General features: G+C 45.7%; 2 protein-coding genes across 4 annotated transcripts in view; one reads left to right on the forward strand and one right to left on the reverse strand.

Annotated features, from left to right (window-relative positions):
• Positions 1-1,911: 1,911 nt before the first annotated feature.
• NUDT2 (nudix hydrolase 2) lies at positions 1,912-14,108 on the reverse strand. Its single transcript, XM_059411473.1, has 3 exons — positions 13,968-14,108; positions 4,439-4,579; positions 1,912-2,501 (listed from the first exon to the last, which is right to left on the reverse strand). Exons 2-3 carry the CDS (start codon positions 4,563-4,565, stop codon positions 2,185-2,187), a joined length of 444 nt encoding a protein of 147 aa, XP_059267456.1. The 5' UTR covers positions 4,566-4,579; positions 13,968-14,108; the 3' UTR covers positions 1,912-2,184.
• Positions 14,109-14,311: 203 nt separating this feature from the next.
• KIF24 (kinesin family member 24) overlaps positions 14,312-20,747 on the forward strand; it is a 90,879-nt gene continuing 84,443 nt past the window's right edge. For 2 of the 3 annotated variants that reach the window (XM_059411476.1, XM_059411474.1), the window contains exon 1: positions 14,312-14,363. The gene's annotated coding sequence lies outside the window, so the exon portion shown is untranslated. Of the gene's footprint in view, positions 14,463-20,747 lie in introns of all 3 variants that reach the window. The other variant, XM_059411475.1, reaches the window with a different exon arrangement.

Genomic DNA, 20,747 nt, shown 5'->3' on the forward strand with positions numbered 1-20,747 from the left:
GCCAGAGCCCAGTCAGCTGGCACGTCCCGTTCAGTTCCACTTTCCGGCCTCACCCACCTCCCGCCACAGGCCCTGGTCCCACCCGGCTGGGAGTCCTTCCTGCAGAGATGAGACGAATGTAATTTATGGGGCTCCCCTCACCAAGGTAATTGTGTGTTTTTTTTTTTTTTAATTTTTAAAAAGACTTTATGTATTTGACAGAGAGAGAGAGACAGCAAGAGAGGGAACACAAGCATGGGGGAAGTGGTGGGGGGGTAGGAGAGGAAGAAGCAGACTCCCTGCTGAGCAGGGAGCGTGATGAGGGCTGGATCCCAGGACCCTTGGATCATGACCTGAGCCGAAGGCAGACGCTTAATGACTGAGCCACCCAGGTGCCCCTATTTTTTTTTTTTTTAAGGTTTTATTTATTCGACATAGCACAAATAGGGGAAGCAGCAGGCAGAGGGAGAGGGAGAAGCAGGCTCCTCTCTGAGTGGGGAGCCTGATATGGGGCTTGACCTCAGGACACTGGGATCATGACCGAGCCGAAGGCACATGCATAACCAACTGAGCCACCCATGCGCCCTGCCCTCTACCTTTTTAAGCCTCCATTTCCCCAGCTATAAAAAATGAGCAGCAAAATTAGGTCATTTTCCAGGTCCCTTCCAACTCTGACGAATAAGGTTTTAGCATCTTGAGCTTCAACAGCCTCCCATGCTGAGAGCACGGGGCTGGCCAGCCCTTGTTAGGAGGCAGCTAGCCTGTGGTTTGGCACCACTGCCCAGCCGGCATTTATTAAATCAGTCGGATGTGGTCCCTGCTGGCCTGGAAAGAGAACATTAAGCTCCAAAAACTTCCTGCAGCAGGCCTCCTTCAGAGAGCACTGTTCAGAGGGGTGAGGAACAAAACCATTCAGGTCCTTGGCAGTGCTCCAAGATCCTGTTCGCTAGTATTTTTGCCCTGTCTGCATGGAGAACCAGTGACTGAAAACATCTGGAAGCCTGCTAAAGACTTGGGTGACTTCTCCCTCCTTCCTTCAGGAGTGGCTGTTCTTGACCTTGGTAATCCAAGTTGACCTTCGCCAATGCCCTTTCGCATCCAACATTCTGCACTTCACTGGGCAACAACCTTCTAATAAAATCCACATGAATCCCTCTGCTAACAGCTCCTGGAAGAGCTGGAGGATCTCACACCTGCCCTGCATTCCTTGAGCCCTAGTAGCAAGGGAAAACAGGGCTGAGACCCAAATCTTTCGCCTCTGGGTCTTACAGTGGACTTGGAGAAAGGGAGTAGGTAGAAAGAAATGTCGTTGATGAGAGCTTGCTAGGGGCGCAAAAGGCAGCTGCAGGCCAGGAGTGCCCAGGTAGAGTGACAGGACTGCTGGGTAGTCTAGCAGAGTCCCTCAGGCCTGGCATACCTCTTGCCGGTGACCTCAGTCATGCTGACCAGGTCCATGATGACCCTGGGAGACAGGACTGGGCTGAGAATTTGGGGTCCATGTGTCATGGGCCCGGTGGTCCAGAGTTGTCTGTTCCTGTCTCCCTTGTGACCTGGGATATGTCGCAAATTCCTTGGGTCTCTATTTTAGGAAGTGCCTACTGAGCACCCACAACATACGCGCCTGGTGCTGGAGAGAGGATGCGTCAGAGTAGAACACACCCAGCTCCTGCAATCTGGCCCTACTCGTTTGTATATCCTGTCCGACTACAGGCCACAAAGTCGCAGGGACACTGGTGGTCTGGGTTCAGAGTGCTTGGAGTTCCACAGGCAGGAGAGCCACCCTGGCAGTGTCTGCTCGCTCTTCCCCGACTCCTCCCTTAGCTTCTCTGGGGCACAGTGTGTGGACACAGGATTCCCGCTTGCTAAGGTCAGAGCTCCATTTCACTCTTTCTCCCCACCACGGGCAAGAGTCCAAGAAATAAAGACAACAGGTGAGAGGGACAGAGAAGCTGCCTGAAATTTATAAAATACAAGAACGCATTACAGCGCCTAGACTTCTTTTTTTAAACTGCTCATTTGCCTTCTTTGCACCCAGCTGAGGCTTTTGTTTGCTCTCCTCTGAAAGTTCTCAGCTGATTTTATTCAGCGATCTGTTCTTGGCTACATTGAGCCCAAGACCCACACAACCTTCCCCGGAGGTGACAGTGTTCATCTCGGGAGGCCCTCGAGGATCCTCCTGAGGTAAATGACTCCGCTCTGGTCAGCTCAGGATGCTGTGGAGCAGAGAAACTGGTGTCCTTCTTGGAGAGCTGCCTTCATCTCCTTGAACTGAGCCAACTGGCAGGCCTCATCCAGCCCCAACCAGCGGTAGGCTTGGTGCTCTCGGGAGAGTCGGATCTCCACATCGTAGTCCTTCACCTCGGCCAGCCAGTAGATGACTGTTTTTGGCTTCTCCCAGGCCACATATCTGAGCTCCCTTCTGAAGCCCTCAATGATTGTCAGCTGGTCTGCCGCTATGCCTGCTTCCTCCTGAGTCTCCCGCAAGGCTGTTTCCAAGTCATTCTCTCCTGGTTCCACATGGCCTGGTTAGGAAACAAGAGGAAAAGGAGCAGGAGATAATCTTCAGCAAAGGTGGAATTCGCAGGTCTGATGATTTAAAGATGGGTTTTTGCTGACTTTTCTAGATATTGCTAGGCTAAAGGGGGCCTAGAGATGGGCGATATCCTAACATGCCTAGGAGTGGGGCACAGAGTGGGTCGTGTCCGGACAAGTCCTCCTCCGCACCCCATCTTCTCTGCAGAGGGTTAAACAGACCATGTGTTTGGCAAGTCTGGTCTAGAAGACGGCTCTTCAGTGGTGAGAGAGATGGCCTCCCTCAGACCTTTGCTTTCTTATCCTTTGGAGCTCTCCTCATCCCATGTTCTCAGGGAGACCTTTCCCCTGGAGACCTTAAATTGGTTTTCTGAAGGAGGAGCAGTCCCTTCTTGGCAGACAGGAGTTGGCTGAAGAGGGAGCACTTTGCCTACAATCTGCAGTGAGGACTTAACACTGTCTTAGTTGGTCCCCGAAGTCCCAGGGCCAACAGACAGGCTCCAAGCCCTGCACTGCGGCACCGGCAGCTGTTTCCAAGTAGCTATCAAGGCTTTTCCAAATTGTTTTCATCTTTTTAACTGAGCAAGTCCAGATTCCAGTTTCACAGGGAAATTCCTGATGGGAACACAGACTAAGGACACAAGCTGAGAGCCAGTTTTAAGAAAATTTGTTGGCAAGATCCAAACCCAAGGAGACAGCTGCCAGGAAACTGTTCTAGGAGAGCCTGAAGCTCTGCAGACTGGGAGCAGCCCGTAGTTTTGCCTCTAGGCCCTCCCCACAAATTCTCAGCCTGCCTGAAGGGGCCAAGAAGGACAGGGAGGGGTCTGGCAGCCTCTGTCAACACATGGTTCCAGTGAGTTGCTGGGGGCCTCCTGGTTCAGGAGCTCCTGGGGAGCAGGAATTGTTAGCTCTTCCCTTCTTGGTTCAGGGACAGGCCTATATTCTAGCTCTCCTCCTTCTCAGGGTTCTCATAGCAGTGCCCTGAGCCAGAGGGGCTGCTGTAAAGCTCCCACAGAAAGCAACCAGGAGTCAGGACTTAAAAACCTAACCTAGTTCCTGGCTTCTAGGGAATCTTCTCTGTACAGGACCTCATGTAGTGGGTACACAAAGCCAGAGAGGTACTGCATGGGGGGCGGGGAGAAAGGGGTGCTGGTGGTGAGAGGTGACACTGATCCTGATGCCCCATCTGCCCTCAGAAATGTGGGGAATCTGTGAACATGCCCTTGCCAACAGCATCTGTGCTCCATTCTACCCAGCAGTGTGAACTTGATAACATCTTTCCAGGCCCAAGCAGGACAAAATCTAGAGAGGTCCTTTGAAATCTTTCAGTGAGAGGTACTATGCAATATGACTTTGGCAATCAGGAGACAAGTGTGAACATTCCTATTCATAGTATTTGTGACACTTCTGTCCCTCTCTTTCACCTTATTTCTCCTTAGTGAAACGCAAATGTGCAAAGTCTATTTCCTATTCCCCTTTCCTTATTTTCCTCCAATGCTGGATCCTTGTTCACCCCTCTCCCACGGCACTCCTCTTTCAAGTCCCTGCTCCCTTCTCAATGGGTTGCTCATTCAGGGCTCCTGACCTGTAATCCAGTAATGACTTGACCCCAAGGTCAAGGCCTTTTCTCCTACCCAGCCATTTACCACAAAGGCTGGCACTCCTGTGAAACACACACACACACACACACACACACACACACACACACACACAAGCTGCTTCTGCCCTGGGATTCAGAGTTGTATTTACAGCTCCGACCTGGCATGTCAGGTCCTTTCTGTATGTCAGAAAGGATCAAAAGCTCCTGCCCACCCTACCCCCTCCTACTGCACAGTCACTGGGATGTAAGCTTTATGGGGGGCCTGATAGGGTAGCTTTCCAAGCAATGCTTGGCACTTTCTCGAGAGCCAACCCTTCTGCCTTGCACCTTTGGGAGGAGTCCAGTGATGAATGCCGTCTGATGCCTGCAGTAGTAGAAACTCAATTGCAGGTTTGTCCACCGTGGGAATGAGGCATCTTCGGAAGATGATCAAGCCACATGCTCTCAGGGCCATGGTCTATCTGAGGACTTAATGAAGAAGATGGGAAACATTAGGAAGTTACACAAAACAGGAGGATCGGGGCACCTGGGTGGCTCAGTGGGTTGAGCCTCTGCCTTTGACTTGGGTCGTGATCTCAGGGCCCTGGGATCGAGCCCCATATCAGGCTCCCCACCTAGCAGGGAGCCTGCTTCCCCCTCTCTCTCTGCCTGCCTCTCTGCCTACTTGTGATCTCTCTCAGTCATATAAATAAAATCTTTAAAAACAAAACAAGCCAGGAGGATCCATCCTGGAGGCAGCCTCTGGTGCTGGGGAGTAGCACAGATCAGCTAATGGAGACCTCATCAACTACAGAAAAAGGCAGCATTCCAAGGACCAGTGTGGGGAAACTAGAAATCAGGGACTGATTTGTAAGTGATGGTAGGACCCTGCCCTCTACCGCTCAGGGCTGGCAAGTGTGTCTTAGGAGACCAGAGATCCTCAGAGGCAAACCCACTGAATCTGGAGAAATGCTGGGAATGGGTGAGATGAAGAACATCATCCTCAAACCCATGATCCCATTTCCCTCAGCCTCCAGCCTGAGTCTGAGGGACAGAGACTCCAACGATGGGGTTTCTGATGGCCTGAGGGATCACTTAGGAAAGGGAGCTTGGTGTACTAAAAACATTTTTGTTATTGATGTTGTATATTGTGTACTAAAAACATTTTGTTATTTATTTTTAGTCTTTTATCCATGTTTTAGAATGTTATACATTCACATGGTACAAAATGCAAAGTACAAAAAGGCACACACAGTAGTAAGTCTCTTTCCCACCAGTGAGAAGCACACTAGCATAGTGGTCAAGAGTGTGACTCTGCAACCTAGGGTTAAGTTCTGACTTTGCCACTTACTCACTGTGTGATTAGCTCCTAAGCCTGTTTCCTCTGCTGTGAGACAGGATAGTAACAGTTCTACCTCAAAGGGTTGCGGTGAGGATCACATGTTAAGTTTTGTAAAGCTTTCAAACAGTGCCTGGCATCTAAAAAGCACCCAGTAGGTTTCAATAGGCATAGGAAAATGTCTGGAAGGATACACATTATTGATAGTATTTTCTGGAGGATAAGATTATGGCAAGACTTTCATTTGCTAGTCCCTATACCTCTGTATCGTTTGGAAGTTCACAGAGAATATTAATTTTACAATCAGCAATTCAGTAAAGACTGAAAATTTTTAGTCTTTTTCATTTTAGGTCCCTTTTTTTTTTTTTTTTAAAGATTTTATTTATTTGAGAGAGAGAGAGCGAGAAAGCACGAGCAGAGGGAGAGGGAGAAGCAAGCTCCCTGTGAGCAGGGAGCCCGATATGGGACTCGATCCCAGGACACTGAGATCATGACCTGAGCTGAAGGCAGATGCTTAACTGACTGAGCCACCCAGGTGACTCTTTCCCATCCAGGGAGAAGTGGTTACTTCCTTCCATTTCAGTTACTTTTCTTTCCATTTCAGAAAAGAACACCACTACCAACAAAAGACAGAAAGGGAGAAGAGCAGGAATATCTGCAGCAGTGAAAAAACAATGCACCATCTGAAGGGGGCATGTCATCAAGGTAACAGAGAATATGGAAGATCTCTTATGTAAGCCTTGCTAAAGAAAATGTCATTGGTTCAGTCAACAAATATTTATTGAGTACTGACTATGTAATAAGTACTGTGCTAGGCCTTTGCTCTTAAGCAGTTTATATTCTAATGAGAGAGGCAGATTTTTTTTTTTTTAAGATTTATTTATTTGAGAGAGAGAGAGAAAGAGAAAGCACATGCACATGAGCTGGCAGGGGGTAGGAAGGGGTAAAGCATCTTAAGCAGATTCCATGCTGAGCTCAGATCCCATCCTGGGGCTTGATCCCACAACCCTGAGATCATGACCTAAGCTGAAACCAAGAGTTGGACACTTAACCAACTGCACCACCCAGGTGCCCTGGAAGAGGCAGATTTTAAAAGTAATTAAGCAGATTAAAAAATAATCGCCAATAAGAAATGTGCTACAAAGGAAAAATGTGCGATTGGTAACCTGACCTTGTCTGAGGGATCAAGGAAGGCTTCCTGGAATAAGAGATGTTTGAGCAGAGAAGTAAGGAGTAGTAAAAGATAAGTTGGCAATGGGAAGGAGGGAGAAAGTGTGTTCAGGGTGGAGGGGACAGTATATGGGTGGAGGGGACAGTATATGGGCAAAGGCCCCGAGGTGGGATGGCAGGACTGAAAGAAAATAAGGTGTCTCAAATGTAGCAAAAGCCTAGGACAATGGGCCAGGCAGGAAAAGATTCAAATCAGTTGGGCCTCATCTGTACGATTCCAAGGCCAAAGAAGGCACTGGTGGACAGATAGCAGAGCTGATGCACGCTGGAGCTGGAGGTGATTGTCTCCATGGCTCCCTTGCTGTTACTCAATCAAGATGAGCCTGGGTGGCTCTGTTGGTTGAGTGTTTGCCTTCTGCTCAGTTCATGGTCCAGGGTCTGGGGATAGAACCCCACGTCTGGGAAATCCCTGCTCAGCCCGGAGCCTACTTCTCTCTCTCTGTTCCTCCCTCCTGCTCTCTCACTGTCTCTCTCTCAAATAAATGAAATCTTTTAAAAAAATAAGGTAGAGCCAAATGTGCTGCTCTTAAAAGATTTTCAGATATACTTTCAGACAAGTGAAAAAAATCTGGTTCAGCATAAAATGTATAACACAATCCTGTTTAAAAATTCACATGTAAATTGGTAACAGGCCTTTTTAAAAATCTATTTATTTATTTATTTGAGAGAGAAAGAGAGAGAGAGTAAGCGCGCTCAAGCATGAGCGGGGAGGGGAGGGGAGAGGAAGCAGACTCCCCACTGAGCAGGGAGCCACACATGGGGCCCAATCCTAGGATCCTGAGATCATGACCTAAGTGGAAAGCAGACACTTAATTGACTGAGCCACCCAGATGCCCTAGCAGCAGGCTTTTTTAAACATTATATTCTAGTTTCCTGGTCTCCCTATTTATGCCAAGAACTTTTCCCATTCTGGAAACCAGAAAGCAACACCCTGTCACCACAGAACTGGCAGACAAAGATTTCAAATTACTGGTTCTGGTTCAGGTAAAAACAGGCACCTGATCCCCTGCCCTCCTATCAAAATGCTCATTAAGTATTAGCAAGTTCCAGATGAAGGGCACCTTGTTCCTGCTTTGTGTAGAGTCTCATGGAATGAATGCTGGATTCCTAGATAAGCTTAGGGATCTAAGACTAGAGGGCAGTGCCCTGCCTGGGACAGGAAGCCCCAGAGCTGTACACCATTGCCATCACCCATACACCATGGGAAAACAAAAGTACCTGGATGGGGGGCCAAGAAAAACAGGCCTGAGGGGTGGCCATGTGGAACCACTAGAAAGAGGGGAACAGGCCAATATTTTCCCATGGGGGGAGAACCTTAGGATAGTGACAAGGACATATCTAGCAAGAATGTATCTCAGTAGATACCAATGCATAGGGATAACCACATCTAAGAACCAGACGAACCAGTAGTTCATCTCAATGGAACCAGAAGAGCTAGAATCAAGAGCTAGGATTAGATGTCCACTTTCTATCTATGCTGAGGACCCATGGAGAGGATAGCCGTTCTAGAAAGGCAAAACTCTTATCTACCCTTTGGCTTGAGCCAGCTGTTCTTTAGAATCTCTCCCCTTCCCCCATACACATTACTTCCTACTCATGCTTTCAAAAGCAGCACAGAAGAAAGCTCTTTTGTGAAGCTTTCTGGCTTCTAATAATTCCATCTTCTGGGCCTTTAACATGGCTTGAATAAACTTCTGCAGGGTTTGATCGGAGAAGTAGAACACTATGAGAAAATTAAAGAGTTAGTGTAGGGATTAGATCTTGTGCAATTATGGAAGTTGATGGAGAAATCCATGCAACTCTGTCACCTCTGCATCTGGTGTTGAGGCTGAAGTCTCTTTATTTCAGCAAGGCCAGCAAGGGGGAAGGGAGTCTGGATGCGAAGTGGAGGAAGGCAAGGAAACAAACTTGTGAAGACAAACCAGATCCTATGAGGACAAGTAGAACTCCTGAGGACAAATCAAAACCTGTGACTTCCTTTCACCATCTCCTAGCTCATTAACGTGGGTAACTTCAAGGAGCTGGAGCCTTTTGCCATACAGCTAAATGTTCATCTGGCCCAGATTATCTGCAGGAGGAGATTCAGCAGGAGTTGGGGAGCTGCAGGCCTGGGTGCTTTACCTGGCACCAATAAGGTGAACCAGCACAACAGCATCCAAAGGGAGGCACTGCACATGCTTGGTATCCTGTTCTGTCCTTCACGGTGTGCTGGCTGCTACTTCACTTCAGCTTTCCAAATCTTGCACACAATTTTCCTGAGGTTGACCCTAACTTGGAACCATATAGGAAGGGAATCCTGGGAAACACAGTTCCAGCTTAGCCAAGTGGACACAGTACAAAGCCAGCACAAACATAATACCTAGTCTGGTAAGTCTCAGTCTGTACCTTTGGCAGGGAAGAGCCAGACTCCGCACTCTGTCTCCTTGGGACCCAGCACAGCAGCTTGCAACAGATGTTCATGGACTCAACAGAACACTCTCCCCACATCCCACTCAAACAAATGCTCAGGGTATGTTCTGGGATTTTGGGAAACAGCCCAGTGTTTTCCTGAAGAGTGCCATTTACATAAAAGTCAATGGAGCTATTGTTGTAGGTTTTCTGTTTTTCTGGAGACCAAGAATGAAACTGTCCTGGGGTTTGAAAGGAGCCAGCTTATAGAGAAACACACACACATACACACACACAGACACACATCACGCATGCTCCAAGTGGATTCAAACCTCAGGGGGTTAAAGAACACAGCATCCAATATGCAAATGTGCTTGCAGCCAGGATTGCAGAGATGAGAACTCCAGGCTGACAGCAGGCAATTCACACTTCAGAAAAGTGGCAAAGTGCCTTAGGTGGTTTAAAAAAAAAAACCCTGAACAAAAAAACTCCTCAATGTCATCAGAAGGTTCCAGAAGCTAAGGAAAAGTGCTCTTGCCTTTCTCTAAATATACATTTCCCTTACAGCTTAGGAAATTCAGAACCTAGGTGCCAAAAAATAATTCACAGATAAATGGCTGTACTGATATGTTGTGTTCCAGTGTTTTCATCAAATTAATCAGTGTGCAACTGCAAGCATAGCTCAGCCCCCAAAGCCCTCACAAATATACCTTTAGATACAGAAAGACCTCCCCAAATCCTCTCAGCGTGTTCCTTATAATCTAAAATCCCTTTTGCAGAAATGGTTTCATGCCACCATGTTATCAATGAAGCGTCCCCACTGGGCCAGCTACACTGTGCCAGGTTCTTCACCTGTGTATTTTAAATGCTTAAGACAAATCTTCATCATAAGCAGGATCGTCTCCAGTTTTGGAGGAGGAAACTAGGACTCAAAAAGGTTAAAATAGTAGCCCAAGCGCATAGCCAGCCTGTGAATGGCAAGATTTGAACCCAAGTAAGCCTAACTCCAAAGTGTGTATTTTTCCCCCTTCCTCAGTTCTGCTTAAGATGAAAAAGCAGGCCTTAGGGCACAAATGGTCCGGAGAGAGGACACACAAATAATTTATAAAATTATTTCCAGTTCTGAAATTCCCAGTCTTTGATCTATATTTGCATTGAGGATTTTTAAGGTACCTGGCTGGAATCCTTTCTACAGGACCAGTTTTAGTTGGGGCGGAGGAAGAAGGGAGGGTGTGTAGATGAAGGTCCTGATGCCCAGAGTTGACCCTGGAGAGGTAAAGTATAGCCTGAGGCCCCGAAACTTTGCCTATCTGATAAGAGTTTCTATGCGTCCTCTGCTTTTTCTCTGGGAAGAAGGAACCTCTATCATATGTTCAAAACCCGTATCAGGTAGCCTGGGGGTTCCAAAGAACCAAGTGATGGGAATACCTTTAAATGCCAGCCTTGGACAAGCACACAAGCAACTAATTTAGCGTGCTGGTATCCAGGAAAGTTGCCGAGGCCACTCCACCGTGAGGAGGAAGGCCAACTCTGCCGGCCTACAAATAAGCGGCTCTGACTGCTCGGTTTGCCCTCTCTTCCCACATCATAATGGTCTTTTCTGATTCTCCAACTCCCTCCCTTGCAAAGGATTGAACAGAAATGAGGCGCCCATTTGTGAATAAAGCTCCTTCTTATAAAAACAACGACAAAAAGAAAAAGGAAAAAGCTCCCAACTACTATGAATAAATTGAAACAAAGAAAATGCCCTCTCAATTGGACCTTTTCCTGGACATCTGCCACTCTCTTTTCTCATAGAAACCAACCTGCTGAGTCATCTTGCTATCTTTACTATTTGGCTGAGGGCAGAAACAGGAGATTTCACCTGTAATGGCATAAATATTGGCTTCTAGGATGAGGCCAAAGTCAGACAAGGTTGGAACAGAAATCATTCCTCATAAAGGGGATCTGTTAAGTGGCCTATTAGTGCCATCTGCTGTACAATTCTAGAAAGCAAACATGGGGAATTCTAATATTAGAGCCTGAAGGGATTTACTTACTCATCTAACATCTGTTGAGTGTGTCCCACTTGACAAGCAGTGTGACAGGATTGAAGAGTGGATATGAAGCCATTATAAAGCCCCACTTTCTAAGGGGTTCACAGCCTCATGAAAGTGGAAGGGACTTAGACAAGTTGCCAGTTTATTTTGAGCTCCCTCGAGGTATGTGTAAGATGGAAAGGAAGCAAAAAAAAAAGTGACTATCTTTGGGTCAAAGGGGCACCCCATAAGGATTCTGATGGATGGCTAGGAATTTACCAGGCAGAGTAACGGTGCAGGCAAGGGGCATTCCAAGCAAAGGGAGGAGTGTGGGCAAAGACCTTTAAGAACAAAATGACATTCCAATGATAACAGTTTAGTTTATATTCTTTGGCAATGAGGAGTAGCTTTTGACTGGTTTTAGGCAGGGCTGGCAATATGGTCAGACTGACATTTTACAAAGACATTCTGGCAGGGTGCCTGGGTGGCTCAGTCGTTAAGCATCTGCCTTCAGCTCAGGTCATGATCCTGGGGTCCTGGGATCAAGCTCCACATCGATCCCCACATTGGGCTCCCTGCTTGGTGGGAGGTCTGCTTCTCCCTCTCCCACTCCCTCTGCTCCTGTTCCCTCTTTCAGTGTGTGTGTCTCTCTCTGTCAAATAAATAATAAAAATAAAATCTTAAAAAAAAAATACATTGGGACAGCAAGGAAGGTGGAGAATAGATTAGAAGATTGCAGTCAGGAAGACCAACTAACAAGCTTATTGACAACAGTCCAGATGACAAATAATACAGAGTTAAATTAAGGCAGAGACCCGGAGAAAGGAGAGGAAGGGATGAATTTGAGAGATATCTCAAAGAGAAAACCAACAGTATCTAATGTTTCATTGTCCAAGGAAGAGGGGCGGGGGAGGAGGAGGGAGAAAGAGAGAGAGGGGGGGGGGTTGTTTGGTTTGGGTGACTAGAGAAGTTGGTGGAACAGGGAGTAGAAAGTAAGCTAATGATTTGTTTGGGAAAAGATGAATTTGAAATGCTGTTGACTACCCACAAGGTGAATGAAAGGATGGAATGATGCTCAGGGATCATCTCATTCTATCTCTTCATTTCCAAAGGTGAAAATTAACCACTGGAGAAAGGTTTTGCTCCCACCGTAGAAACATCTGCAAGTCACCTCCCTCCACTTGGGTAGTCTGCCTGTGCATCTGGTATTCAAAGGATTTTATCCTCCTTCAGAGAGTAAAAACATGGAAAAACAGGGCTAGCTTTGCAGTGAGAAAGACCCAGCTCCCTAATTCAACAGTTATATTACTTTAAGCAAAATACTTCTCTAAGGCTCATTTTCCCAATCTGTAAAATGAGGGTAACTTCTACTTTACATGATTGTTGTAGAGTTTCTTTTCTTTTCTTTTTTTTTTAAGATTTTTTAATTTATTTGACAGAGAGAGATCACAAGTAGGCAGAGAGGCAGGCAGAGAGAGAGGGGGAAGCAGGCACCCTGCTGAGCAGAGAGCCCGATGTGGGGCTCGATCCCAGGACTCTGAGATCATGACCTGAGCCGAAGGCAGAGGCTTAACCCACTGAGCCACCCAGGCGCCCCGATTGTTGTAGAGTTTAAAATTAAAAACACATACATAGGATCTGACATATCAGAAGTACAGAGCATATATGAGTCACTTTCACCCCTGTTATCATCAAAGGTCATCAGGAAGCTTCTGGCACGCTCTTACCTTCTATTGATAGTTGAATCAAGAAATGGTTTTTCATATTTCCAGCAAAACTGCTCACCACACCATTATATTCCTTATGCATAAAATACTACAAGATACATTTCTTTCAATATAAGTACTAGGAAGAAATTCCACTCTTTTGAAAAATGGTTTGCCTTTATTATTTCTCTGACAAGTTCTAAGCTAAATTGGGTACTTGCAGTTAAGTCTACTGGCCTTGTGAGCTACTATATTTGTTTCTATTATGAAGGTAATAGGTACCATTTTTTGAGGCATTGTGCCACGTGCTTTACTTTCCTTATTTCACTTAATTTTCACAACAACCTTTTACCACGATTTTGCAGAAGAGGAAAAAGGAAAGCAGCTCTGCCTAACTTCCAACATTATTGCTCTTAACCTCGACGCTGTATTAGCGTTTTACATTTGGCTATTTGATTGCATTCAGTTTATTTTCTATCTCTCCCTCTCTCCTTTCTTTCAGAGATACAATAACAAATACATAGGTGCCAAACCAGGCCATAGCAAAGGAAAAGTAAGTTTTGTTTTAGGTGGTGGGGCTCTCGTGTGATTTTTTTTTTTTTTAACTACTGCTATAATTGCCATGATATCATCAGTTCAACAGATGAAGCCATTAGAACATACAAAATCTCGGGGTGCCCTGGTGGCTCAGTGGGTTAAAGCCTCTCTGCCTTCGACTCAGGTCATGATCCGAGGATCCTGGGATCGAGCCCCGCATGGAGGCTCTCTGCTCAGCAGGGAGCCTGCTTCCTCCTCTCTACTTGTGAGCTGTCTGTCAAATAAATAAAATCTTAAAAAAAAATACAAATTCTCTTCTGGAAAGTAGACCGGGTATAAAGGGTAACAACAAAGTGAAACTGAGGCCGCCGGTCGCTAACCTCGGAATTCTGGAATTCCGATGTCCCACCCCATCACCATCAGCAAGGGGCCAGCAAGCTCAGAGCCACATAACCCTCCCCCTTTCCCTGGACACAGAGGAAAACTAAGGTCCTGCGAGCGGCCGGGGCCTGGCCAGCCCACGCCTCAGTGACAGCCTGATGCGTCCACCCTTGACGGTGCAGCGACGGGAAATTATTCAGTTGCAGATTCCCACCGCTCCAACTCTCAGTTCCTCCGCGGAGAGGAGCACCCTGGGGGCCCTCTCTAAGACTACTCACCCAAAGCCTAGGGCCGCAGGAGGCAGGCCTTGAACGGAAAAGGGGAAGTACGACGACCAATCCCGAAGGTTCGGTAGCGCTTAGAGCGACCAACAGGATAGGGCAGAAGGCCCCTCCACCCGCCTCAAAGATGCCATACTTTCACTTAGAACTCGCGAGATCCTCACTCAGAGGTTCGATTGGTTGAAAGACGCAGTTTGAGAGTTTACGCCCACTGCCTCCTCGGATCCCTGATTGGTCTTCTGGAGAAGAAGGACTCATACGTCAACTGGTTTCCCCGGTGCCCATTGGTGGATGAGGCGGGGCTGCCGGCGCGCGGGCACCGGCGCGGGCGTTCGAACCCGCGCTTGGTGGCGTTACCATGGGGATGCAGCCCGGCCGGCGCCTCAAAAGCTGGTGAGTTGACAGCACGCCCGCCAACTTGGGGCTCTCCTGTCGGCATTGTCTTCTGTCTTCAGACAGGGTTGACCGAGGGGGACCTGGGAAGCCATTGAGGTGAGAAATGGTGGGGAGAACCGGGGAAGAGTGGGGTAGGCCTCGGCCCCGCGGGAGAGGGCACTCTGGACGCCTGCCGAGCGCGAGAGGAGGCGCCGGTTGCAAGGAAACCGGGAGTTGACCTCGCCTGGTTGTTCGAATGCTCGCTGCTTTCCTACCCTTCATCTCCTTATCTCTGCCTTTTCTTCAGTGATTCTCTCGAGTGCTCCTTCTCCCACGGAGCCTTTCTGAGTCTCGAAATCATGCCTTTGAACCGATGGCCCTGAGTGGAACCTTTCTTAGGGCACTTCTCTTCGGCCTTGGCTTATTTGTGTACTTCCGTGAGCCCCGTTCTCCTTGTTTCCTCCCTTATCATTTAGAGGTCTTTGAGGCAGAGCGACGTCTTTCATTCCCAGTGTCTTACACACAGAGTTTTCAGGAAATTTTTGTTGAGTTGAATTTAATTCACCAGAAATAGATTGGATTCCTCTCTGTGCACCGCCCTGTTTTTCCTCCCATTTAGAGGGTTTATTGTTGTTGTTGTTGTTGTTGTTGTTGTTATTGTTTTTATGGGAATAGAGGGAGGGTACCCTAATCTCATATTCGGTAGGGCCAGAAAGTCCGCCGTGAGCCTTTCCACTGTTTGTGAAAAGGAAAATCTTTTTGGAATGCCTGCTACAACTCTTCTGGCATTGTGGCTTTTAGTGTTCATATCCCAGTGCTTTTATTAAACTCCTTAATGAATCTTTGCTTAAAACAAACCATTCTGTTTTTGCTGAATGCCAGGAGTTTCTTAGTGACCCACAGCTATTGTCACATTTTAAGAGTGCTGTGAAACGTTTTGAAGCATTTTCTCCTTTGTGTTCTCCTTGTAGTCTCTGTGCTTCAGGTGCATGTAGCAGCTGCTCTGGTAGCTATCCGTTGGTCAGCTGTCGGTGACAGAAGTGCATCGCCAAGGCTGTCGTTTTGTCAACTCATGAGACTGTATATGGCCAGTCTGGATTGTTGATGATTCTCATGTGAAATTCGTAGCTCAGTGATGTTTTTAACAAAAGGATTGGAAAAGTCAGGTATAGCAGCTATGTTATTATTATCTTCTTATCAAAGTTTGACCACAACCATATAGCTAAACTGCAGATCTGTGACATGTAATAGAAATTGGATTGGGGATTCAGGGTTTATCTTTGGCTCTGTCTCTATTCACTTACTGTGGCTGGCTTTGCAAGTCATTTAGCCCTTTTAGACATCACTTTTTCCAGCACAAAGTGTTGAATTAGATTAGAATTCCTGTGGCTCTATCAACTTAGTCAAGCAACTGGTTATTTTTGAAAATTCCAGTATAGTTAATATGCAGTATCATTAGTTTCAGATGTACAATATGCTGGTTGAACAATTCTCTACATTACTCAGTGCTCATAAGTGTTCTCTTAATCCTCTTCACCTGTTCACCCATTCCATCCACCCACCTCCCCTCTGGTAACGATCAGTTTATTTTCTGTATTTAAGAGTCAGTTTTTTGGTTTGTCTCTTTTCTTTGTCCTTTTGTTTCTTAAGTTCCACATATGGGTGAAGTGACACAGTATTTGTCTTTCTCTGACTTCTTTCTTTCTTTCTTTTTTTTAAAGATTTTATTTATTTATTTGACAGACATAGTGAGAGAGGGAACCCAAGCAGGGGGAGTGGGAGAGGGAGAAGCAGGCTTCCCGTCAAGCAGGGAGCCCAACTAGAGGCTCTATCCCAGGACCCTGGGATCACGACCTGAGCCAAAGGCAAATCTATCGACTGAGCCACCCAGGCGCCCCCATCTGACTTATTTCACTTAGCTTTTTACCCTCTAGATCCATTCATGCTGTTGCAAAATGGCAAGATTTCATTTTTTTTTTTAATTTATTTGAGAGAGAAACAGTGAGAGAGATCATGAGCGAGGAGAAGGTCAGAGAGAGAAGCAGACTCCTGGTGGAGCCGGGAGCCCGATGTGGGACTCGATCCCGGGACTCCAGGATCGTGACCTGAGCCGAAGGCAGTCGTCTAACCAACTGAGCCACCCGGGCGTCCCAAGATTTCATTTTTTTATGGCTTCATAATATTCCATTGTATATCTCTTCCATCTTCTTTACATGTTCATCTGTGAATGAATACTTGGGCTGCTTGGCTGTTGTAAGTAATGCTGCAATAAATAATGCTGCAATAAACAGGGATGCATATATACTTTTTTTCTTTTGAGAGAGTGCATGTGCAAAGAGGAGAGGGGGAGGGGCAGTGAGGGAGGGAGAAAGAAACTCCCCTCCCCACAAAGATTGTATTTGTTAGGGGCACTGGGTGGCTCAGAGGGTTGAGCCTCTGTCTTCAGCTCAGGTCATGCTCTCAGGGTCCTGGGATCAAGACCCGCATCGGGCTCTCTGCTCAGCAGGGAGCCTTAAAAAAAAAAAAAAGATTGTATTTGTCAGAGAGGACGCATGTGCACGAGCGAGAGCATGCACGGGGGGAGCAGGAGGCAGAGGGAGAAGCAGGCTTCCCACTGAGCAAGGACCCTGCATCATGACCTGAGCCGAAGGCTGACACCACCCAGGCCTTCTGAGAAAGAAAATCTTAGGCAGGCTCCACACCCAGTGCGGAGCCCAAGTGAGGTTCAATCTCACAACCCTGAGATCATGACCTGAGCAAAAATCAAGAGTCTGTTGCTTAACGGACTGTGCCACCCAGGTGCCCCTATTTTCAAATTAGTGTTTTTGTATTCATACTCGTATGCACCAGTTTGCATTCCTCCCAACAGTGCACCAGACTCCTTTTTATCCCTTTACCAACACTTGCTGTTTCTTGTGTTTTTTTAATTTAACCATTTTAACAGATGTAAGGTGATATATTTTTGTGGTTTTGCTTTGCATTTCCCTGATATTACTGATGTTAAGGATCTTTTCATGTGTCTGTTGGCCATCTATATGTGTTCTTTGGGAAAATGTTCATTTCTTCAAGCAATTGGTTATTGATGTCAGGTGAACGTCACATGTTCAACCTTCCAAGGACTGTACAGCTGAAACTGATAGCTGCCACTTATTGAGCATTTACCTTGTGCAAAGCACTATATCAGGGCTTTATATAAATATTACATTTTTCTTAGCATAGTACATCAATGTACTGCCTACATAGCATTTCATTAAAAGCTTTTGGTTTATGTTATTAATTTAAGTCTTTAGCTGTTATATGTCTTAATACAGTGTCTGTGGGGCAAACTAGGGTATGATCCTCTCATCTTCCGGTTTAGGAGAAACAGCAGTTTCTTTGGGCTGCCATTTCATTGTTTGTAAAGTAAGATGTTGATCTCTTCTCAGTTCCTTACAAATTAACTAATCAATTAATCCACTTTCTTTTGGATTAGCAAACCTGTTCATGATTTTTTTTTAAACCTGTTCATAATTTGTGCAGAGTAAATCCTCAACGAATTTTTTGTTAAATGAATAATAGAGTTTTTCTCATACCTCATACTTCCCTAGTTATTGTCTTAAGGATTTTGATGTTCATATCCTGTTAAACAAGAAGACTCTTCAATAGGCATAAACTAATAATAGGTACCATTTGTATTGGGAAACTCAGTCTTCCACCATAAGGCAGATGCTTAACCAACTGAACCACCCAGGCATCCCTCAAAAATGATTTCTTGAGTGACTGGATGGAAGGTTCTTATTGGAGCTGTGACCATAGCAATTCATTTGAGAAATACAATCTTGTTTTATTTTATTGCCAGAGGAGCAGTGAGTCGGGGCACCGACTCTGATAGAATTTTCCTGAGCAATCAGATTAACCTGATACAAAAGTTTCTACCACCTATAGCTATAAATGGTATTAAATACTTTTGTATAGTTTTAAAAAGAGTGTAGGGATATTTATTCACTTACTCATTAAATAATTATTGAATGTTACTTATTTCCAGACACTGTTTTAGAAATGGGATAAAAAAAGGTGAATAAGGGGCACCTGGGAGGCTCAGTGGGTTAAAGCCTCTGCCCTTGGCTCAGGTCATGATCCCAGGGTCCTGGGATCGAGCCGTTGGGCTCTCTGCTCAGCAGGGAGCCTGCTTCCCTTCCTCTCTCTCTCTGCCTGCCTCTCTGCCTAATTGTGATCTCTGTCTGTCAAATAAATAAATAAAATCTTTTTTAAAAAATCTTTTTTTAAGACACATTCCTTTACCAGAAGGAAATCACATATTCTAGTGGAGGAAATAGACATCCTCATAGATAATTATTTCAGAATGTAACTGCAGTGATAGAGACATGCAAAAGGTATGATATGGACATATAAAGGACTTCCAGCCACATACAAGGAGATCAGAAAAGACCTCATTTATGCTTTAATCATTGGGTAAGAAGTAGACAGGTAAAATGAGGTTTGATGAGATGGGAGGAGACCATTTAAAAGCGCGACATGAATAAATCCACAGAGAAAACAGTCTAAGAAGTTGACTAAACTGGAAAGAGGAGGGGCTGGACCATAGGAAACTTTGTGGGTGTGCTAAGGAGCTTGAACTTCGCCCTTTAGAAAGGTGACAGAATGACAATGAAGGGTTTTAGATAGAGAAGGGTCATGGTCATAACTGTTCTTTCTAAACACTGGTCGACCGTAATGTAGAAGTTGGTTTGGAGAGGGCAAAACTGGAGGCAGGCAGAGCAGTTTAAAGAGACATGTAGTTATGTAGGTTAAAGGTACTGGGACTGAACCACCAAAGCTGTGGTGGTTGGAACGTGGATGGAGAGAGGACATTTAACTAGTATTTGTTTTTAAATAGACTGAACCTGTTGCTTAATTTTGGGATTAAAGCAGAGGAAAGTAATCTAGGATGCTTCTCACTTTAGCGCTGAGTCACTGGTGGATGATAATTGTCATTTACCCACACCCATGCCACTATCAAGGAGAAAAGGTGGAGGGGCAGTTTTGTGGAGAGGTCATGAGTTTGGTTACTGATGAGCAGTTTAGATTCTTAATCATGGAAGCATTTTGATAATGATCCCAGCGTGTTTTTTTGCTGCAATACACCTATAAGATTGTCGATTTTATTGTGATATGAACTAAAGTTACACTGGAATTCTAGGAGCATCCAACTAATAATATTGTACAATATTAGGGCCAGAAAGACTCTAGGTGAGGTTTCACCAGCAGTGAGGAACAGTCTTTTTTTTTTTTTTTTAAGTATTTATTTGTTTAACAGAGAGAGCGCACACCTATAAGCAGAGGGATAGGGAGAAGCAGGCTCCCCGCTGAGCCAAGAGCTCAACACCAAGGCTCCATCCCAGCTCTCTGGGATCATGTCCTGAGCAGGAGGCAGCCATTTAACTGACTATGCAACCCAGACACTCTGAGGAGCAGACTTTTAAGTTAGTTACCTGCTTGTGTTGAGATTTGATTGGCATAGGATTGCATAGCCAACATACCAAATTCATATAGTTGGTTTTTGTTTTTGTTTTTTTAGGATTTTATTTATTTGAGAGAGAGAGAGAACACAAGTAGTAGGGGGGTATGAGCAGAGGGAGAAGCAGACTCCCTGCTGAGCAGGGAGCCAGACTCTGGGATCCATCCCAGTACCCTGAGATCATGACCTGAGCCCAAGGCAGATGCTTAACTAACTGAGCCAGCCAGGCACCCCTCATATAGCTGTTTTTGATTATCTATGCCCTGGTTTCATTATTTTAAAAGAGGGAGGTGATAATTGCCTTGTATCACAACTCTTGGAAGATTAATTAGGTAGCACAATTAATTACATATTTTAATAATTTAGATCCCGGTGAATGGAATTATTCTTTGAATTTTTCCTTGCTTCTTCAGCATCATTTTTTCTTAATTTTTAAAAATTTATTTTTAAGTATTCTACATCCACGTTGGGGCTTAAACTCACAACCCTAAGACTAAGAAAAATTTTAGTTGGACTCTACATGATTTTTTTTTTCATGTTATTTGTTTCAGGAGTACAGGTCTGTGATTCATCAGTCTTATACAACACCCAGCGCTCACCACAACACATACCCTCCCCAGTGTCCCTCACCCAACCACCTCCCATCCCCCACCCCTCTCCCCTCCACCAACCCTCAGTTTGTTTCCTAAGATTGAGTCTCTTTTTTTTTTTTTTTTAAAGATTTTATTTATTTATTTGAGAGACAGATCACAAGTAGGCAGAGAGGCAGGCAGAGAGAGAGGACGAAGCAGGCCCCCTGCCGAGGAGAGAGCCCGATGCGGGGCTCGATCCCAGGACCCTGGGATCATGACCCGAGCCGAAGGCAGAGGCTTTAACCCACTGAGCTACCCAGGCGCCCCAAGATT

The sequence above is a fragment of the Mustela nigripes genome, chromosome 9 (assembly GCF_022355385.1).
Source record: "Mustela nigripes isolate SB6536 chromosome 9, MUSNIG.SB6536, whole genome shotgun sequence".
Classification (NCBI taxonomy): domain Eukaryota; kingdom Metazoa; phylum Chordata; class Mammalia; order Carnivora; family Mustelidae; genus Mustela; species Mustela nigripes.

Coding starts and splice junctions, on each gene's coding strand:
- NUDT2 (XM_059411473.1), bottom strand. CDS start 4,565: ATGGCCCTGAGAGCATGTGGCTTGATCATCTTCCGAAGATGCCTCATT. Junction 2,502..4,438: donor TCACTGGACTCCTCCCAAAG/GTGCAAGGCAGA, acceptor TTTCCTAACCAG/GCCATGTGGAACCAGGAGAG.